At 39.0% G+C, this 16,886-nt stretch overlaps 1 protein-coding gene across 4 annotated transcripts in view; it reads right to left on the bottom strand.

Annotated features, from left to right (window-relative positions):
• fermt2 (FERM domain containing kindlin 2) overlaps positions 1-16,886 on the bottom strand; it is a 40,767-nt gene that overhangs the window by 4,908 nt on the left and 18,973 nt on the right. The window contains exons 4-16 of one of the 4 annotated variants that reach the window (XM_026285261.1): positions 16,520-16,648; positions 13,422-13,454; positions 8,676-8,901; positions 8,493-8,595; positions 7,831-7,938; positions 6,029-6,163; positions 5,345-5,394; positions 4,952-5,076; positions 4,774-4,880; positions 4,358-4,576; positions 2,130-2,150; positions 1,054-1,178; positions 267-408 (exon numbers count right to left, since the gene is read on the bottom strand). In XM_026285261.1, coding sequence (XP_026141046.1) covers positions 267-408; positions 1,054-1,178; positions 2,130-2,150; positions 4,358-4,576; positions 4,774-4,880; positions 4,952-5,076; positions 5,345-5,394; positions 6,029-6,163; positions 7,831-7,938; positions 8,493-8,595; positions 8,676-8,901; positions 13,422-13,454; positions 16,520-16,648 — 1,523 coding nt within the window. The remainder of the gene's footprint in view (positions 1-266; positions 409-1,053; positions 1,179-2,129; positions 2,151-4,357; positions 4,577-4,773; positions 4,881-4,951; positions 5,077-5,344; positions 5,395-6,028; positions 6,164-7,830; positions 7,939-8,492; positions 8,596-8,675; positions 8,902-13,421; positions 13,455-16,519; positions 16,649-16,886) is intronic. The other 3 variants (XM_026285262.1, XM_026285263.1, XM_026285264.1) reach the window with 3 other exon arrangements.

Raw genomic sequence — 16,886 nt, 5'->3', positions numbered from 1 at the left:
ATCAGCTTACGTTAGATTAAAACATTGAGTACAGTAATCATCAGAATATCTCTTCACCTGTGTCTGAAAATGCCCGGATTTTGAAATCAGATGCTAATTTTAACAGGCATTTATTCAACTAGGTGAATAAAGCACACTGAAAAATGAGAACTTCTGGGAATCAGTTCCTCTGTGATAAAGGGCTATGATGTTATAAGGCCATTTACCTGATGAAACTGTTAACACAGAGCCTCATTCATAACATCATGACCAGTCGAGAGTCTCACCATCTTTATCTCCCAGTTGACGTTCCACTGCTTCATGTTGCTGAAGCGCCAGGTCTTGATGGCGTCTCCTGTGCCGGCGTCCATACGGATCAGTCTGTTGTAGGTGATGCCAATCAGCTCGTCTTTCTTACCACCCTGGAACCTAATGTGAAGCAATTTAACAATTACATGCTTGCTGTTTATCCAAACAGATTTTGTGAGGAGACAATGAGAAGAAATGAAAGATATAGGAGAAAACATGAGTAAATGTAGATTGTGTCATTTACTCACCCTCATGTCATTACATACTCATAACACAAAACCACAAATTACATAGCCCATGTAAATAATGTAGCCCACTCGATTTGTGCACTTAAATTCTTTATAAGCCTTCCAAAGCTATGTCACCTATTTGTGCAAGGCTAAAAGACTATGTTGTTATGCACTGAAACTCTACTTGGCATGTACATGAGAATTCATGCAAGAAGTAGCGCTGTCCAATTTGTGAACAATTGATTTCTTGAGCCAAATCTTTCCTAAGAATTGCTTGATCTGGTCCTTGAATCCAACTTACTGACTCAATGGTTTCAGTGATTTACAGATCAGTTGGGGGTTAAAATTACACTGAAAGCATCAGTCAATCATTTCTGCAGAAGAAAGTTAATTATATGGGTTTCGAACAACATGAAGGTGAATAAATTATGTTGAAACTAGAATGAACTGTGAACTTTAAAAGGAGATTTTTTATTGGCAAACAGGTAATCGAGATATCTGAGAGACAGAAACGTCAGGTTTAGGCGACACTCACTTGGCAAGAAAATGGGTGACTCCAAACTCGGGCAAGGACTGCCAGGCCTGTATGAAGCGCATCTTGGCCTCGATGAGGCTCATCTGTGCCACGTTCTGATGGGCTTCCAGAATACGGCCGGAGATCTGAGAGATGCATGAGTGAACATTAACACACAAGTGCTAGAAGCCATCATATCTTCAGCAGAAGGTCCTCAGAAAACAACCCCAGAGAAGAATGAAACACCAGACACGTCAATCACCACATGTTACAGTGAACACACGAGATGCTCCTGTTGTTCAAGCATCGCTTATGATCCGTTATGACATGCGGCATAACACAACTACTGTCGTTTAGTCCCTATATCCCCAGAACAGAAACATTTTCCCATCAGGAGGAAGGAGTGACGTCACAGGGGTCTCCAGATCAGCTTTGTGCCTCATGAAAGCTTCAATCTGAGCTACAGACTCTCTGAAACAGAAGCCCTTTTCAAATACATATCTCCATCAGATTTTAGATATACTATGAGACAAATGTGTTGATTATAGTGGCAACTACAGAGACCCAGAGAGCACATGGTGATGGAAGAAAAGGGAGGAAAGTCGATCTTTCAGTGCTTCTGCTTCCTCCTATGAAACTTTACATTCTCTCGCAAATGTATCGCATTCAGCCAAAAAACTTCACGATCTCTTGCAGAACTACTACATTCAAGTACTTTTCCTCGCACCTCATTTTTCTACCACAAACGTTTTGCAAACAAACACTACATTTATCTGGGGAGTGCAAAAGTTTTGAGAGAACGAAAAATGCATCTTTGTTTTTCTACCATCACCATGTCTATTTAGGGCTCTGTGGAAAACTATATTGTGCATGTAAAATAATATAACAATACAATGATTGTGCATGATGATAATATATTTTAGGATATAATCATGCTTAGACTGGAGGAGACACCAGTGACTCAACACATGAAACTTGAGCTTTGGGGTGAGCTACAGCTATAAATGGTGAAGAGGTTAATGGGAGGATCTCTGGAGTAAGACAGCACCAGTGTTAGTGAGTCATGGACATTCACCAGCTGTCAAAGAGTGACTTACCAAGTCCCTGACAAAGCCTGGCTGAGGAGGGTGGAAACAGGAAGAGGAACACGCAGAGGAAACAAGGGAAAAGCAAATCAATGAATAAAGCAGCAAACAAGCAGAATAACAGAGTCAAAACAACCGTTAATGTACAGCGAGAGAAAAGGGCAGGGTGCGTGTGTGAGTTTACAGCAGAGGAGGACCACGAGCATCAGCTGGACAGGAGAGATCGGAGGAGCACATTACACCGAGATCACATTAGATCCAGCCGGACTGACTGGACAGATTGAGCAGATGTAGAAACGTGTCTGCTAGCAGAGTTGATCTGACTCCAAGCAGAAGACTACTGTAGTCTGGGGTGATCAAGCTGGAGATTCATCCTTGTGATTAAAATAGGACAATCCAGAGGAAGTGGTTTTTGCACTGATCGGTTATTCTCACGGTTTATTATGTTGGCTTGTCAATGCCAACACACTGATCTACTAAGCTTGTTATTCTTCTGAGACAAACTCCTCCTAGAATAATGAAAGCTATGAGGGCCAAACTTGGCACAAACCTCCAGGATGTTGGAGCTCTGTATACTCCATCTTTTCTAACCGATCTGAGTTTCAGAGCTCCAGTGTCAGAACAGTTCCACACACACCTTCACTGAGGGTCAAAAGCTTCATACGATGCCTCTTATAGAAAAAGAGTCATTGTTTGCTATTATTGTAAAATATTGTAAAGCTAAAATATTCTAAAACATTCTAGCAACATGTTAACTCGTACATGCTAAACAGGCAACAAAAGGAAACAGAAAGAAACATGCTAGCAACATAAATCATACCAGCAGTGTGCTAAACATGTTGGAAATATGCAAAAATTTGTGCTTAAACATGTAAGCGATGTTTAAAACTATGCATTGCTCAGTTACATATTAAAAAACATGCTAATGCATACTAACAAAATCATGATAATACCCATCAGCTATCAGTAGAGGACTATAATGGGGTCAGATGTACTTTTTATTGGTCTGTCTGTCTTTAACTTCTCAGTGTAAAACCTTTCAAACTTCAATCTTTTCAAATTATTATTAACTTTCAGACAAGGTTTGTTCAAACCAACATCTAAAAAAACAACAACATTTTAGATCAGATTATCTACAAAAAAAGTAAAAAAAAAAAAGTAAAAGAAATCATTTTTAAGCACAAATCAGAAGGTTTTTTAACATATAAAATGGGTTCAAAGTTCATGGCTGAGCTGTAGTTTCTGATAAACCTGAAATGTTAGGTCACACTTCAAACTCTACAGCCTTGACTCCACAAGGTGGCACCACACACATTTAAACCCAGGAACACGACAGAGACCTCTGAAATCCCCTCATTTGGATGAAAACATCCGCTTTCCTGATCGTGCGGAGTCTGGAAGTGAGAAAGTCATCTATCCTGGTTTCCCAAAGTTCAGTGCTTTCTGACCCACGTCCTCCAGGAATAAGATCCCAGAGGAAGCCTCTGATGCATGTATAAGAAGCACTCAGAAATCCTGCAGACTCTGATGACTCTCACAACAAGCTGCTGTCTTCTTCTCCACACTCCCAGGCATGGCTTGTTTCCTGTAGTTTTTCCCGCCTGTTCTGAAGAGCCCTCTCCTCCTGGGGGGGGCGAGTGAGTGTGAGGACAGGAAGCCCACCATCCCCCAGCATCCCAGAGCTGGACTGAGTCCAGGGTCACTGTAAGACGACACCAGCAGCACAGGAGCCGTCTGTCCACTCCCACACACAGCCCTCCCTACATACTTTCACTTTACTCTCCCTTTCCAATCAACTACAACAACAACTGGACACAAGGGGTGTTCTGCACAAGCAATCCATGCATACATTTTAGATCTGAAACCTTCATTTCTTTTCACTGATTTACACACATTCATGTGGTTCATAATGTCAGAAAACACAAAAATGCATATAAATACAGAAAACTAATTATTCCATTGCTAAGCATATATACCTTTAAAATCATTATTATAATCATTCGAATGCACTTTTTTTGTCAATGAAGCTAAAGACCAAAGTAGCTCAGCTTTGTGACTTCGCATTAAGAGCCTGATGTAAAAATGAGCAGCAAAAATGTCAACATCTTTCAACAATGACTTTGCTTCACTTGCATGCATTAGTAAACAAATAAATGAAAACATATTGTTATGTATTAGTATACAAGTCTCTGGACCTGCCTCCCTGTCTGTCTTCAGTGTTGGTCTGTATTCTCTCTTACCTGCTTGTTCTTGTACTTCTTCAGGTATCGTGGAGACACCAGACACTCAGGGTTGATGTCGGTGGTGATGGGCTCTATGATCTGAGGATCAGGATTCATGTGCTGCATCTTCAGGAAGGACAGAATGTTCTGGACCTCCAAGTTGTAGGAACTGTCTGCCATCGTCTTCCCTTTGGAGGCCAAACGGCAAGCAGCCATCCACTGAGCGTACTGCCTCTCCTGAAGGACCGGGACAGAGTGCCACGGTTCGTTTACTACCACTGAGATGCTGTTTTTTATAGTTTCAGTTTGAGTTAACCCTGAATTACTTTTGAAGTCTCAAGTAACACGCTCCAGTTCTTTGTAAAGACAAATGAAGACGCGAGTTGATTTATTGCACATTAATGTGTGGCTATCGATAGACGTGTCTCACTCACAGTATCACAGCGCAGCCAGATCTCATTCATACCATCTGCTACAGGAATTAGCAGCTTGATGTTGAATTTCTGAGCGGAGATGTTGACATCTGGTGTGACTTCACAGCCTGCAGAGAGACAGCAGATGAGCTGTGGTAAACACACAGTGTTTGTGTGAGTGTGTGTGGCGAGCGGTCACCTCTCAGGTTCATCTGGTGCGCCGGCGTGCCCTGGGCCTCCTCACGGCTCTTGTAGCAGGAGACGGTGATGTCCTTGAACGTGCACCAGTACTGCTTGTATCCTTTCAGAGTCAGTTTCTTTGGTCTGAGGTATGAGCAAGAGGTCAAAGGGAAATTCCTCTGATAAATCAGGTCTGTGACTCACGCTCTTTCAATATAGCAAAATATAAGCACATTATGATAAGCATTATTAATAAGCAGACACATTTAGCTTGTTTTGCTGCCACTAGTGTAGAGGAAATGACAACATTTACACTTTAAATTTTTTTTAACTTTTTTATTATTATTTGCCTTGCAATAATTAAAGCTTATGAGACCCAAAAACAATAAACCTCAGCAATCCTTCAACTCACTTGAAGACTTTGACATAGTCAGCCAGTTCAGGAATTGATGTGATGTCACCCTGAGAACACAAAGTGTATTAATAAAGTTACAAATAAAGCTGTTGGAGTAATAATGTCAAAATCTGTACAGTCACAGTCTGCATCACTGCTGCACGCCGCACAAGTCACAGTAAGAGAAATATTCAGCATGCTTCTTATGATTAAACTCTGTCTGCAGTCTAATGCTGTGCACTCAAACTCCAGAGGATATGAATCACTTACACGATCAAACCAGTCATTTTTGAAAATTATTCCTTTGTTTGAATGACTTAGTTTGAAGTAATACTTGGTGATTTTGTTATGGAATGAAAAGCAACGTGAATAATATTTCTAATGTCTACAGTCGTTCCTCATAATTAACGTTTAATGTGATGTATATCGTTGCTGGTTAACTGTGGTGTTATATGTGTGCCTCAATCCTGAGCGAGGAACTGTAAGTTATGAGAAAACAATTTTTTTTTTTGCGATTGTTAATTTCTGTTCAAAATATAATGTAATGTGCTTGCAAAATATAGTTGTCTGTGCTCAAAACTTACAGTTCCTTGCTCAGGATTGAGGCACACATATAACGCCATAGTTAAGGAGGTTGGAGCGTTTAGATGAAGTATTTGTGATGAACTGAATGAAGGATCATTATTGCATGTGTTGCAGTACCAGCGTGTTGGACGTCTTTCCTCCCTCCAGAGTGATCTCCAGATCCGACAGAGCCGCATCAACCTCATCGATCTCCTTCTCACTGTTGTTCAAGTGATTGTCTGAAGACATGATGGACAGCTTGTTGATGTGGTACTGCAAAAAAAAAAAGCAATTAAAAAAAAAACACACACAAAAAAAAAACACACCATTACCATTTATTAATTCATTATATTAATATTGTAAATTCTTTGATATTTAACCCTCTACCACATCTAATTTAACCAAAAAATGAAACAAATTGTCAACGTAAAAGTTAAAAAGTATTTTTAAAATGCATGCATGTGAATTTTTTTTTTTTTAGCATTTTCATGAATTAGATAAAATCTATTCACACACTTCCTCTGTTCCAGAGCTGCACATCATCAAACTCTTACAAAATAAATTAAAATAAAATAAATTAAATATTTACTTCGACCTCCCAACAGGAAAAATATTCACTCCTGTCCCACATTTCGCAAGCTACACTATTACTGGGTGATTTTCACAATTAAATAAAACTGAATTCGTCATTTTAAATGTGTTTTTTAGATTTGAAACCTTTATGCAATGGTGAAATGTAACTGTTTTATATTTGTTTTCATGGAATGAAAACTGTAATTCATAATTCAATTCATTTTAAACTGTATTCATACATGCTGCAAAAATACTTACAAAATAAATTACAAATAAAAAAAAGCTAATGTAATATTTACTTTGACCTCCAGGAATGACCAGACAACATTTACATTTGTTTATTATTTTATAATTTTCTGTAAAAGTGTTATTTTAATATTCTTCTTCATTCTTCAATGGGTTTTCAATAAAAAAAAAAAAAAAAAAAAAAAATATATATATATATATATATATAGTCTTCATTTTAATTTAAGTTAACTTTTAAGTTACTTTTACAATTTATTTATAATTTTCTGTATCAGTGTTATTTTAGTATCATTGATACACTAGTAGTTTTTTTCCCCAATGAGTTTTCAATTTAAAATAATATATATTTTTTTATATAACAGTACTCATGTATTAGTTTGAAGCATGTGACTTCATTCTCCTAATTACAATGAGCTGTCAATCGATCCCCATGGTGCTACAGCAGACAGTTGGACTACAGAAGCAGATTTCACTGTACGCTGATGACAGATCTGCTTTCAAAATAGAGGCTGAAGGGTATTTCATGTCACCATCTCTCTGCTCAGATAGGAGTAGTTAGTAGGTGAATGACACACAGATTTCTCTCAGCGGTTAACAGCCTCAGTATAATGCTGGCTAAACTTAGAGCTGCTGATGTTTGACAGCGCTGAGCTCTTCTACCCAGAGACACGTTCAGAGACAGACTCATATCCTCCGACTGAACGTGGTGTGGACGGATGGGGAGGGACAGACCGGACTAATTTAAACTCACTGTACGTAAACAGAGAGAGTCGACTCCACTGATACACCTCCACAATCCCTGCTGGACACTGAGACTCTGGGTGGTCTCCCATGTCCCTCCTCCCTCGGACAGACGCCCGCTCTATATTTACATGATGTGAAGACAGTGAGGCGTCCTGAGGTGTTAGCACTCAACATTTATGAGGGTCTGAAATAGCAGGGTCATCACTGGCCAAAGGTTTGCACGCTGCAGATGCTACACAGTCAGGCACAGAGCCCAACCAATTCATTATCAGGGCCAGAGGACCCGAGTGAAGACTGCACACTGTCAGACAGTGAGCTTACACAGCAGTCCTAACAAACCGAGCTTAAATGCAGCCGTGGCTGGGACGTGCAGGTACCTGCAGGGCGGCGAACATCATCATCTCCTCCTCGGTGCATTCGATCTCCTCCAGCAGGATGGCCCACTTGGCCTGCTCATACAGCTGGTTCACCCTGATGGCATCATACTGCAGGGGTCAGGAGAGGGTTAAAACATGACACCACAACACCACTTCCATCACACCGTCCTCACAACACAAGTGCGTACATCCCTACAGGTGAGCATAATGCACACTGTAAATAACTTACTCATATACAACCTTAAAGAGCTCATGAAATGCAATATTTTCTGTTTCCTGAGGAGCACTTATAATCTTAGTATGGTATTTGAATCAAAATGGTCAATGTAGAAACAAATTGTCATTTTCAACCCACATTTTTAGCTTCTGATCTGAACACTGTTGAAAGGGGCGTGTCCACTGTGAGACTTCCCACTGCTATGATTGGCTGATATCTTTGCATATGAAATGAGCATTAGATGTGGAACTCTCTTGAAGACTTTTATTATGCCAGGATGAACTAATGAGGAAAAGTGTTGATTACAGCATTATATTTAAAGCATCAAAGCACTGCACTGAAGTCATGTTCATGACCCCTTTAAGAGCTTGTGTGTAGTTCTGGACTGCCCTATTCAGCATCGTGTGCATATGATTATACATGAAAAAGTGCAAAACACACTGACCTTTGGGTTGAGGTCAAAGAAGCTGTGATACTTGAACCGGAGCAGAAGAACCTCGTTCTCCTTCACATCCTGCTCCATCAGAGATCTGGAGGAGTCCAGCCACCTTCACAAACACATTCAGAGGAAACTGAGCACAAGCTCCTGGATCACAGAGTCTTCACACAGAGACCTGTCCCAGCTTACCCCTGGTTGATCTTGGCCTTGTCCAGGAGGGACTGTGGTTTGTACATCTTGAGCAGGATGTCAGGTGAGGTGATGGGCTGGCTGACAGCGAGGATGCTGGGATTGCCTTCTGACAGAGGACTGTCTCCGAACCACGCTGAGGTGGGGGACAGAGGGCTGCCGTCCCGAGAGTCATAGGTAGGGGTCATGGTCTTGCTGTAAAGTCCAGGACTAGAATAGATGCTTCCTGAAACGAGAGTCACCCATCAGTAACCGCCCAAAACAGCCGTCAAACACATTCACACGACAAGGCTGATGGAGGACTGGGCAGAACAACGGTTATTTTAATGTGTAGTCCAGTGGAGAGTGATTTAGGTTTTGTAACCAGGGTGTAACTGTAGGTTATTTGTGCCTTTCATGCAAAAGAGCAATTTGGCGCATTTATAAAAAAAATACTGTCTTACATATTTACAGCTGCTTGCCATGTAGATTTTTTGACTTGGGTTAATCATCATTTTTTGGTTTTGTTCCGTTAAACTACAAAAATAATACAAAGATTAAAAATAGATTATAATATTACACAAATAACACTGATACAGAAAAAATTTTAATAGCTTTGGATCTTTTTCATATTTGCTCCAATAGAAATAAAAGTTTACATAAGAGGGAAACCATATCAAGATAATATTGGTCAGAAGAGAGAAATGTGTCAAATTTTCATGCTTTATGCAATTTACTCCAATGCATATTATAAAAAAATTAAAAAATAAAATATAAATGGACCCCTTTTACAGACTGCGGTGTGTAGTGCACAGTCCATAAAATAAAAATTATAATAATAATTCAATCAATTTATTAAAAAAATAGTTATGCAGTTTATTTAACTCCGGTCCACTATTATGTTTCTACTCTGACATCATTTGTTGTGAATACTCTTGTTTTCTGGTTTGATTCAATTACATTTTAAATAAAAAGGTAAAGAATTTAAGATTCAATTAAGATTAAAATTTAAAGATCTTTTTTTTTTTTTTTTTTTTTTTTTACATTTATATTTTGGTTAAATGTTCTGCATAAATAACTAGTTCAGATGCGGGCAGGGTTTTGTCATCCCGCCCACTCCAGCCAGATACTGTAGTAAATCCAGTTCACACACAAACACTCATTCCCATGACTGCACAGTTCTGATGAAGGCAGCATGCAGAAAACACAGTTTGTGAGTGCACATCCATCAGCATGAGGCGTCTGCGAGGAGTCTGACATCTCGATGAACTCCGAGCGTCAGCACCGTTACAGCTGTTATCATAACACACCATTAACACATTCAGTCCATTAGTGCAGCACCATTCTTTAAACACTTCAGTCAACTGCAGCACTTTTACCAATCCGCATGAGGGCCTCAAACTGCACAGGTCCTGCTGGTTATTATTAAATGGAGACACCTAGATGTTAATTAATACTGTACAGTTACAGTGTCAGCTGTTCTCCAGTATGTGATGACACAACACACACAGAGACCAACTATAACCTTCATCTGACGACTAGAGCTAGTGAAACATGACACCTAATGAACTAGATCAATTAAAGGAAACTTTAATGAGTCTAAGTGTGCTTTATATACACTTATTATGTAGCAAACATTTATAAAAGTTAAGAGAGGCTGTTCGATGTTGTGAATATAATCACAACAGAAGGAGACACTTAATGGACCTTTAGTAACTAACTATATAAATGTCATATATATATATATATTAGATTATTGGAGTATGTTGTACAAGAAAATACTATTTTAGTTTTCTTACTTTAATGTTTACGTCGTACAAGGTCTTATTTTCTTTGTAATTAATTGTGAAACTTATTAGAAACTTCTGAGTGAAAACATTATCATATAAGCCATCAGCATCAAACATCTTTAGAAATAAAATAAAATACTGCATTGGATTTAGAAAATAAATCTGAACAATTTTTGAAAGAAAATAAGCAAATTCAATATATAAGATACATGAAAATGAATCATTTTAAACCTCTGACAGGCCACAAAATGTCTTAAGACTGTGTGAGCAACAATGCAATGCAAAAATAAACTTCTGCTAGCGGTGCAAAGATGCAATTTAATGTGAAGACACAATCATCATCTGTCAACTGAATAGACGTGTTTATCTACGGTCATAAATTTAGACAAATCAGAGTTACACTACACATTCTTCTCTAACCACTCAAGCCAAACACAGAAGCAGAAGCGCGTATGTGTCAGTGAGAGGCCACAGTCATGCAGAGGGACAGGAAGTGCTCGTGAGGTGGCAGAGGTCATGAGAAAACACTCCAGAGGGAGGATCGAGCCCTTCTCAGAAACGCAGAGGAAGGTGGTTTGGATGTTTGTTCAGATTAATCCTGATGCACAAACACACACCACACTGAAGCTTCAGCTCAGACTCATGCTTGAGGGCACGTATAAAACCATGAACCAAATGCCAAACTGTTTTACTAATATATTAGATAACAACCGTGCTGCAAGGCCTCTTATATTAATTCAGAATTTCCTCTAATTATTTTGGCTCAAACTTGCAGACTCTATTTAGACTGTTTTTAGTGCTGCTTTTTTATGAACTTTAATAGCTTTTAATATTAAAAGGTTAGTTTACTCAAAAATGATCATTGTGTCTTATCCTCAACTTTGTCGTTCCAAACCCATAAGATTTTGCTCATCTTTGAAACACAAATGAAGATGAAACCTGAGAGACTTCTGTTCCTCCGTTAAAAGTCCATGCAGGCAAAACTTTGATCTAAAAGGAAACCATATGAAGAGAGTGGTTTAATCCACGTCTTCTGAAGAGACACAATGGCTTAATATGATAAACAGATCTAATTTAGGCTTGAATTCATATACAAACACTGATCAATGAATGCATCAGTATAATTCACCAAAATGAATTTGACTGAAAACGAGACTGTGAGGGATAGACTTACAGTGTGGCATGCGTTGTATAAAGGTTTATAATTGTTTTATGGGCTAAAAGAGTTTCTCGGTCCACTGAAAGTCTTCTGGAATGATGTTTCTTCAGCTGGACATTTGGTATGCTGTTAAAAACCGTACAGTACATATATCCCTCTCTCATTAGCGAGCGCACATATTAGCTTGGCATACGAGAATGACCCTCAATGGCTCTTGCAGAAGTCTATATGTGCTTGCATGACTCATGAGAATGAACCTCGTGGAGCATCGTATTTACATTCTGACATTAAATCTGTTCATCAAGCAAAGAAATCTGTATGTCCTCAGAAGACTTGGATTAAACCATTTGATTTACATGGATTACTTTAACAGTGTATTTATTTATTTTTGGTCATTTCATTTTTCAAGCATTGATAGAATGGACTTTCAGATGAGGAACAGAAACTATCCATTTAAAGTCTGTTGTACTGAAACTGTGACTGTTGCTTCTTAAGCCTGGCTTCATTTCGAGAGCGAGTCAGATGGTGATTCAGTAAATGCTCTGAACGATTCAGTAAAGCATCAATGCCACTTTTTTCCACCAACATGGTTCCTCTGGTGGTTTCTGGGCTGGTGCCCACACATCTCACTCATTCCACCATACAAACGGCAGTTCTGGGTTGGAAACACTAGTTACAGTCCATTCCTAAAACCATCCTGACTGGAAAAGTTAAAAAGTCAGAGACCTTAAATTGAGAAAAAAAAAAACTAAACCAAGTTCTAAAAGAAGTCTAGACACTCCTTATATCTGCTGGCTTTAGTTGAATGTATAAAGAGCGCTAAATTTGACAGATTCTTGGAGCAATTCATTAAAAGAATAAATGCAAATATAGTCATATGCTTGTGGATCGGACTACACTGGTCACACTGTATGCTGGCTTCTGTGTGCAGACTGCAGGACAAAACATACACTTTGCATTTATTTTAATGGAAATACAATTTGTTAAATGAATTTACGATTCAAAAACCACGACTCAGATAAAGTATAATTTGTTTTCTGTGGTGTTGGAGATTCAGCAGCTGTAAATGAAACGAGTTGCAGGGACATTAATCTTAGTCTTAGGTGTGCATCAATATCTGATTTCCATACTGAGCATTCTTTCTTTGCATTTATTTGCATGATTAATTTGTTATAGCCCTTTCCTGTATTATTATTTCCAATCCCTGTGTATTTGACTTTATTTGGACCACTATTGTTTTGCTGCCTCGCGAGAACTGGTATTTCCTTCCTTCCAACTGCAGCCAAACTTCTGCAGCATGCTCTTGATCAAAGCTCAAGGTTCTTCGTATGTTACATGTATTCCATACAGAACCCTGAACCTTCGTAAACTTACAGCTGTTCAGTGCACATACATGCTGTCCATCAAGTGCATCATAATATGCCTGCTTGTGTTTATAACCAGTCATGGTCAACTTCAGATAAAAGCTTGAATAATCAATGTCAGTATTGGCTGCGTTAAAAAAAAATTATAATAATTCCAAGCAGCATTTGCTGGGTAGCTCCTTGACATGATCCTTCAGTCTTTTATCCCTAATTTTATTTAGATTTTAGGACAAAGCGATACCATTGAAACAAGCAAAACTGAGAACCGATAAGGGAGTGTAAGGGAATGCAGTGTTTGGGCAAAGCTCATCCCATGACCCTCCTCACTGAAGCAGAGAGTCAGGTGACCAGAGGCAGGGCTTTCTCAGGGTCAGCCGTGGTCAGGTGACTGCTCAAGCTGCGTGAGAGGAGGTGAAGGAAGCAATGCAGGAAGACAGAAAACAGTGAGCCTTACCTTTTACCGGTCCAATGTATAGTATCTCAGAGGCTTGAGAAATGGAAGGAAATGGAGAAAAGAAAAAAAGAGAGAGAAAGAGGGGGAATGAAAGGATAGATTAAAGAGATTAACAGCTTGGAGGAAAAGGAAAGCGTTACCATGCAAAATGAGACAAGACATCACAAGTAAACCAAAGTTTCAAAAAGAAAAGAACTAATATCTCAAATAAATAAATGAATAAAAAGTTCAGGCAGAGGGTAGACAGACCCAAGATGTTCATACACATCCTTAAGAAGAAGAATCACATTTTGCCTGTTCATTAAACTCGTTCACTTTTCACTAGGGTTGCCCCCTAATAGTAGACCAAAATTTGTATTAGTTATAAAAAATTAAAACAGGCGGATTCACTCAGTCTGTGACTAACAGATCGCTAACAGTTAGACTACAGTAATAAATTATATCAGGCTGGACTTCCAAACGCTCGCCTATCATTCATCGACCTCAAATACGGATTATCATCTGAAATATTTAAGTATTAATAACTTGACATAGCTGCTCAATCTAATGTTGATCTAAAGAAATGTGCGCTATTGTGTCTGTGTGGAGCGTGTAGCTAAAATACTGGTCATTTGTGGTCATAAGGATAAGAGTGATACATCTTTCAAATCTGTAAAGACTCTACGTTTATTTGTGTGTACTCCCAATAAAACGAATTGCGCTTTTGTAAAATATTATTTGCTTTCTGTGTGAATTTGAGTGCAAAACTCTGTGTATATCTTTGCCTTAAAGACATTAAAAAGAAAGCACTAGTTTATCAAATTATTAAAATGTTAATGCTATCTCCTTACGGTTTTTCCCTGACACATTCATAATTATTACTTTTGCAGTGTGCTTCACGGTACAAGCTTTATTCTTATTAGGTTATAGGCTCATAATAATGATTTAAATGGTTTATTAATAAATGTGCAATTAGTCAATTAATGCTTCAAAATGAACACATACATTTTTACCTATAGAAAGTATTGGAAAATATTGTTCACCCACCTTAAAATCAAAGGTTTTCTATGAGCAGCTTTAATTTTCTATTTAAAATTTGAGACACAAAAAATACCACATTTCTGTTATTAAACCTCAAGTTATCAATTTAATATTAACTCAACAGATCAAAATCTGTTGACTCAACATCACTGTTTTTTAATTGCTGGACAGTAATTAATATGTATATGTAATAATTACATATTATATTAGATTAATAGCTGATCGTAACATTATTAGTGCACCTAAAGAACATGGCATTTGTACTTTTAGCTTACCTCACACAAGTAAATAAGGAAATCAATTAACCTGTATTTATTTTCCTCTCTAGAGTAGTTGTCTAATAAACAAGGATTTCATATATTCTAAACATTAAGAGACTTATAATATTCTAAATATTGAAGTCTCTTTGACAAATTGCTTTAGTTCCTCTTCAAATAGCATCTGCTAACTGCATAAATGTGCATATTAAGCCCACAGGAGAGAACAGAGCTCTACTTCCAGAGAAGATGGTGTTGTTTGTAGATCTGTAGAGGAAGGGAAAGGGACAATGATACTCATGGGTGGAGCTCATGTCCTGCGCACACAGTTATCAGAGCGATCCCCATCACAGCGACTCTAACTGAAATCCCTCTGAGAAGAGATCAAATCGGCTCATGGTGGCTCCCATTCAATTTTCTCCTTCCTAAAGGACCATTTGTGCGGTAAAAACCAGCGTCTTTATGGACCCTAGACATCGGGAGTCCAGCACTATTTAAATGAGGGTCATCATGAGGTCAAATGGTAGTAATGAAGGAACAAGTGTAGAACAGATCCCAGACACAAGCGTTTTGGCCTGTGTGTTGAGACTGCATGAGGGACGAATCTTGGACAATAGACCCTATTCATGTCGACCTCAGGAGATGGAGTCTGTCCTCTGTGCATCATTAATGGATTGTAGTGCATGATGTGTGGGGCGCTTGGTGATGTAGCTGCTCGGTTTCAAAATGGCAGCGTGACCAAATATGTGCGGTATCTGAAACATTCACGCTCCGCAGCAGGCCTGCAAATCATACGCTGCTCTCAGCCCACACATTTCTCATTTCAGCACTGTTTCAACATAACAAGCCTTTTGTTTTCCTGCTCTTCAACCACAGGCGCATCATTATAGAGCTTTATGAGTTCCACGCAAACAAGCAATGCGATGTGCCACGACAGTCAGAGATGCTTAAGTCAACTGTCGATATCTATTGCTCATACTTGGGTTTAAGATTCAACCTAACCTCAAATCCAAAGCACCTCAGTGTGCAACCCCACCTGCATGATTTGTGACTGATATGAACCATGCCTCAGGTTTGTCAAACTCTTTTAAATTCAACTGGACTGAGTTGCTTGGGCACTGGACATTTCACATTGGCATATCTTTAGTGCCCTATATGCCCTAGTGCCCTTTATCATTTATTCAGTTTATGCTTCGGACTTGTTGCCACACCTTTTGAGGCAGAATGACGGTCCAACGATCTACAGCTTTTGAGATAACAAAAATATTGAATTACTATAATTCTAATTTATAAGGAGAAATTACATAAAAAGCGACCAAACAAAATTTGCCCACCAACCGGGCGGATGCTATTTTATAACTTAACTCAAATTTAACAGAACTGCATGCACAGGATTGTGGGATATGACAGACAGTGAAGAATACATCATATCCTGCTTTCCTAACCTAATCAGACGAAGCCATCTCAGTAGACTGAATGTGAGATGAGCACTGGATTCAGAAATGCCTTGTTGCCTTCCTACCTCTGTGTCCTGTCTGCAGAGGCAGCATTTTTCAGCTTTCAGAGACAGAAACTTAGTTTAGCTCTCTCCAAACGAGTTGATGATCTGAGTCTGGTGTGTTAAATAAGGGAGACACAGAAAATGTGCAGCGTGGCTGAATCTCAGGACTAGGATTGAAAAACAATGACTTCTGTTCCATGATGGTTATAATGCGGACTCATGTAGGCTAGGTATTTTTAAAAAAAAACTGACTTAAAAATGGGCCTTACAGATATTTAGAGAACTATCAGTGCACTGATATTGGGCGGTCTGAGACGTACCTGATCCAGGAGTGAGCAGTGGTCCTTCCAGCTCCAGCGCCTCCTCCTCCGCCTCCTCCAGCTTTTTCTTCTTCTTCTTGGGGTCGCGGGGCTTGCGCAGCACAGAGAGCTCCTCCGGATGCCGGATGTCTGTGGAAGAGCGACTCGTTCTAATTAAAAGGTCGGACCGTCACACTCAAGACACACGATGTACCAGACTCTGAGGGTCATTTCAACAGCAGAAACACATGCAGTGGAGACTTAGAAACAGACAAATGGAAGCATTCGATTAGTCTAGATGAAAACAGGCACATTACTAGTCATGTATAACCTAATATAAAGGTTTAAAACAAGTTGGCTTTATCATCTGATTTATCCAGCAATAATT

This window comes from Carassius auratus, chromosome 17, assembly GCF_003368295.1.
Source record: "Carassius auratus strain Wakin chromosome 17, ASM336829v1, whole genome shotgun sequence".
In the NCBI taxonomy this organism is placed as follows: domain Eukaryota; kingdom Metazoa; phylum Chordata; class Actinopteri; order Cypriniformes; family Cyprinidae; genus Carassius; species Carassius auratus.
This window is presented reverse-complemented; position numbering and strand designations above follow the sequence as displayed.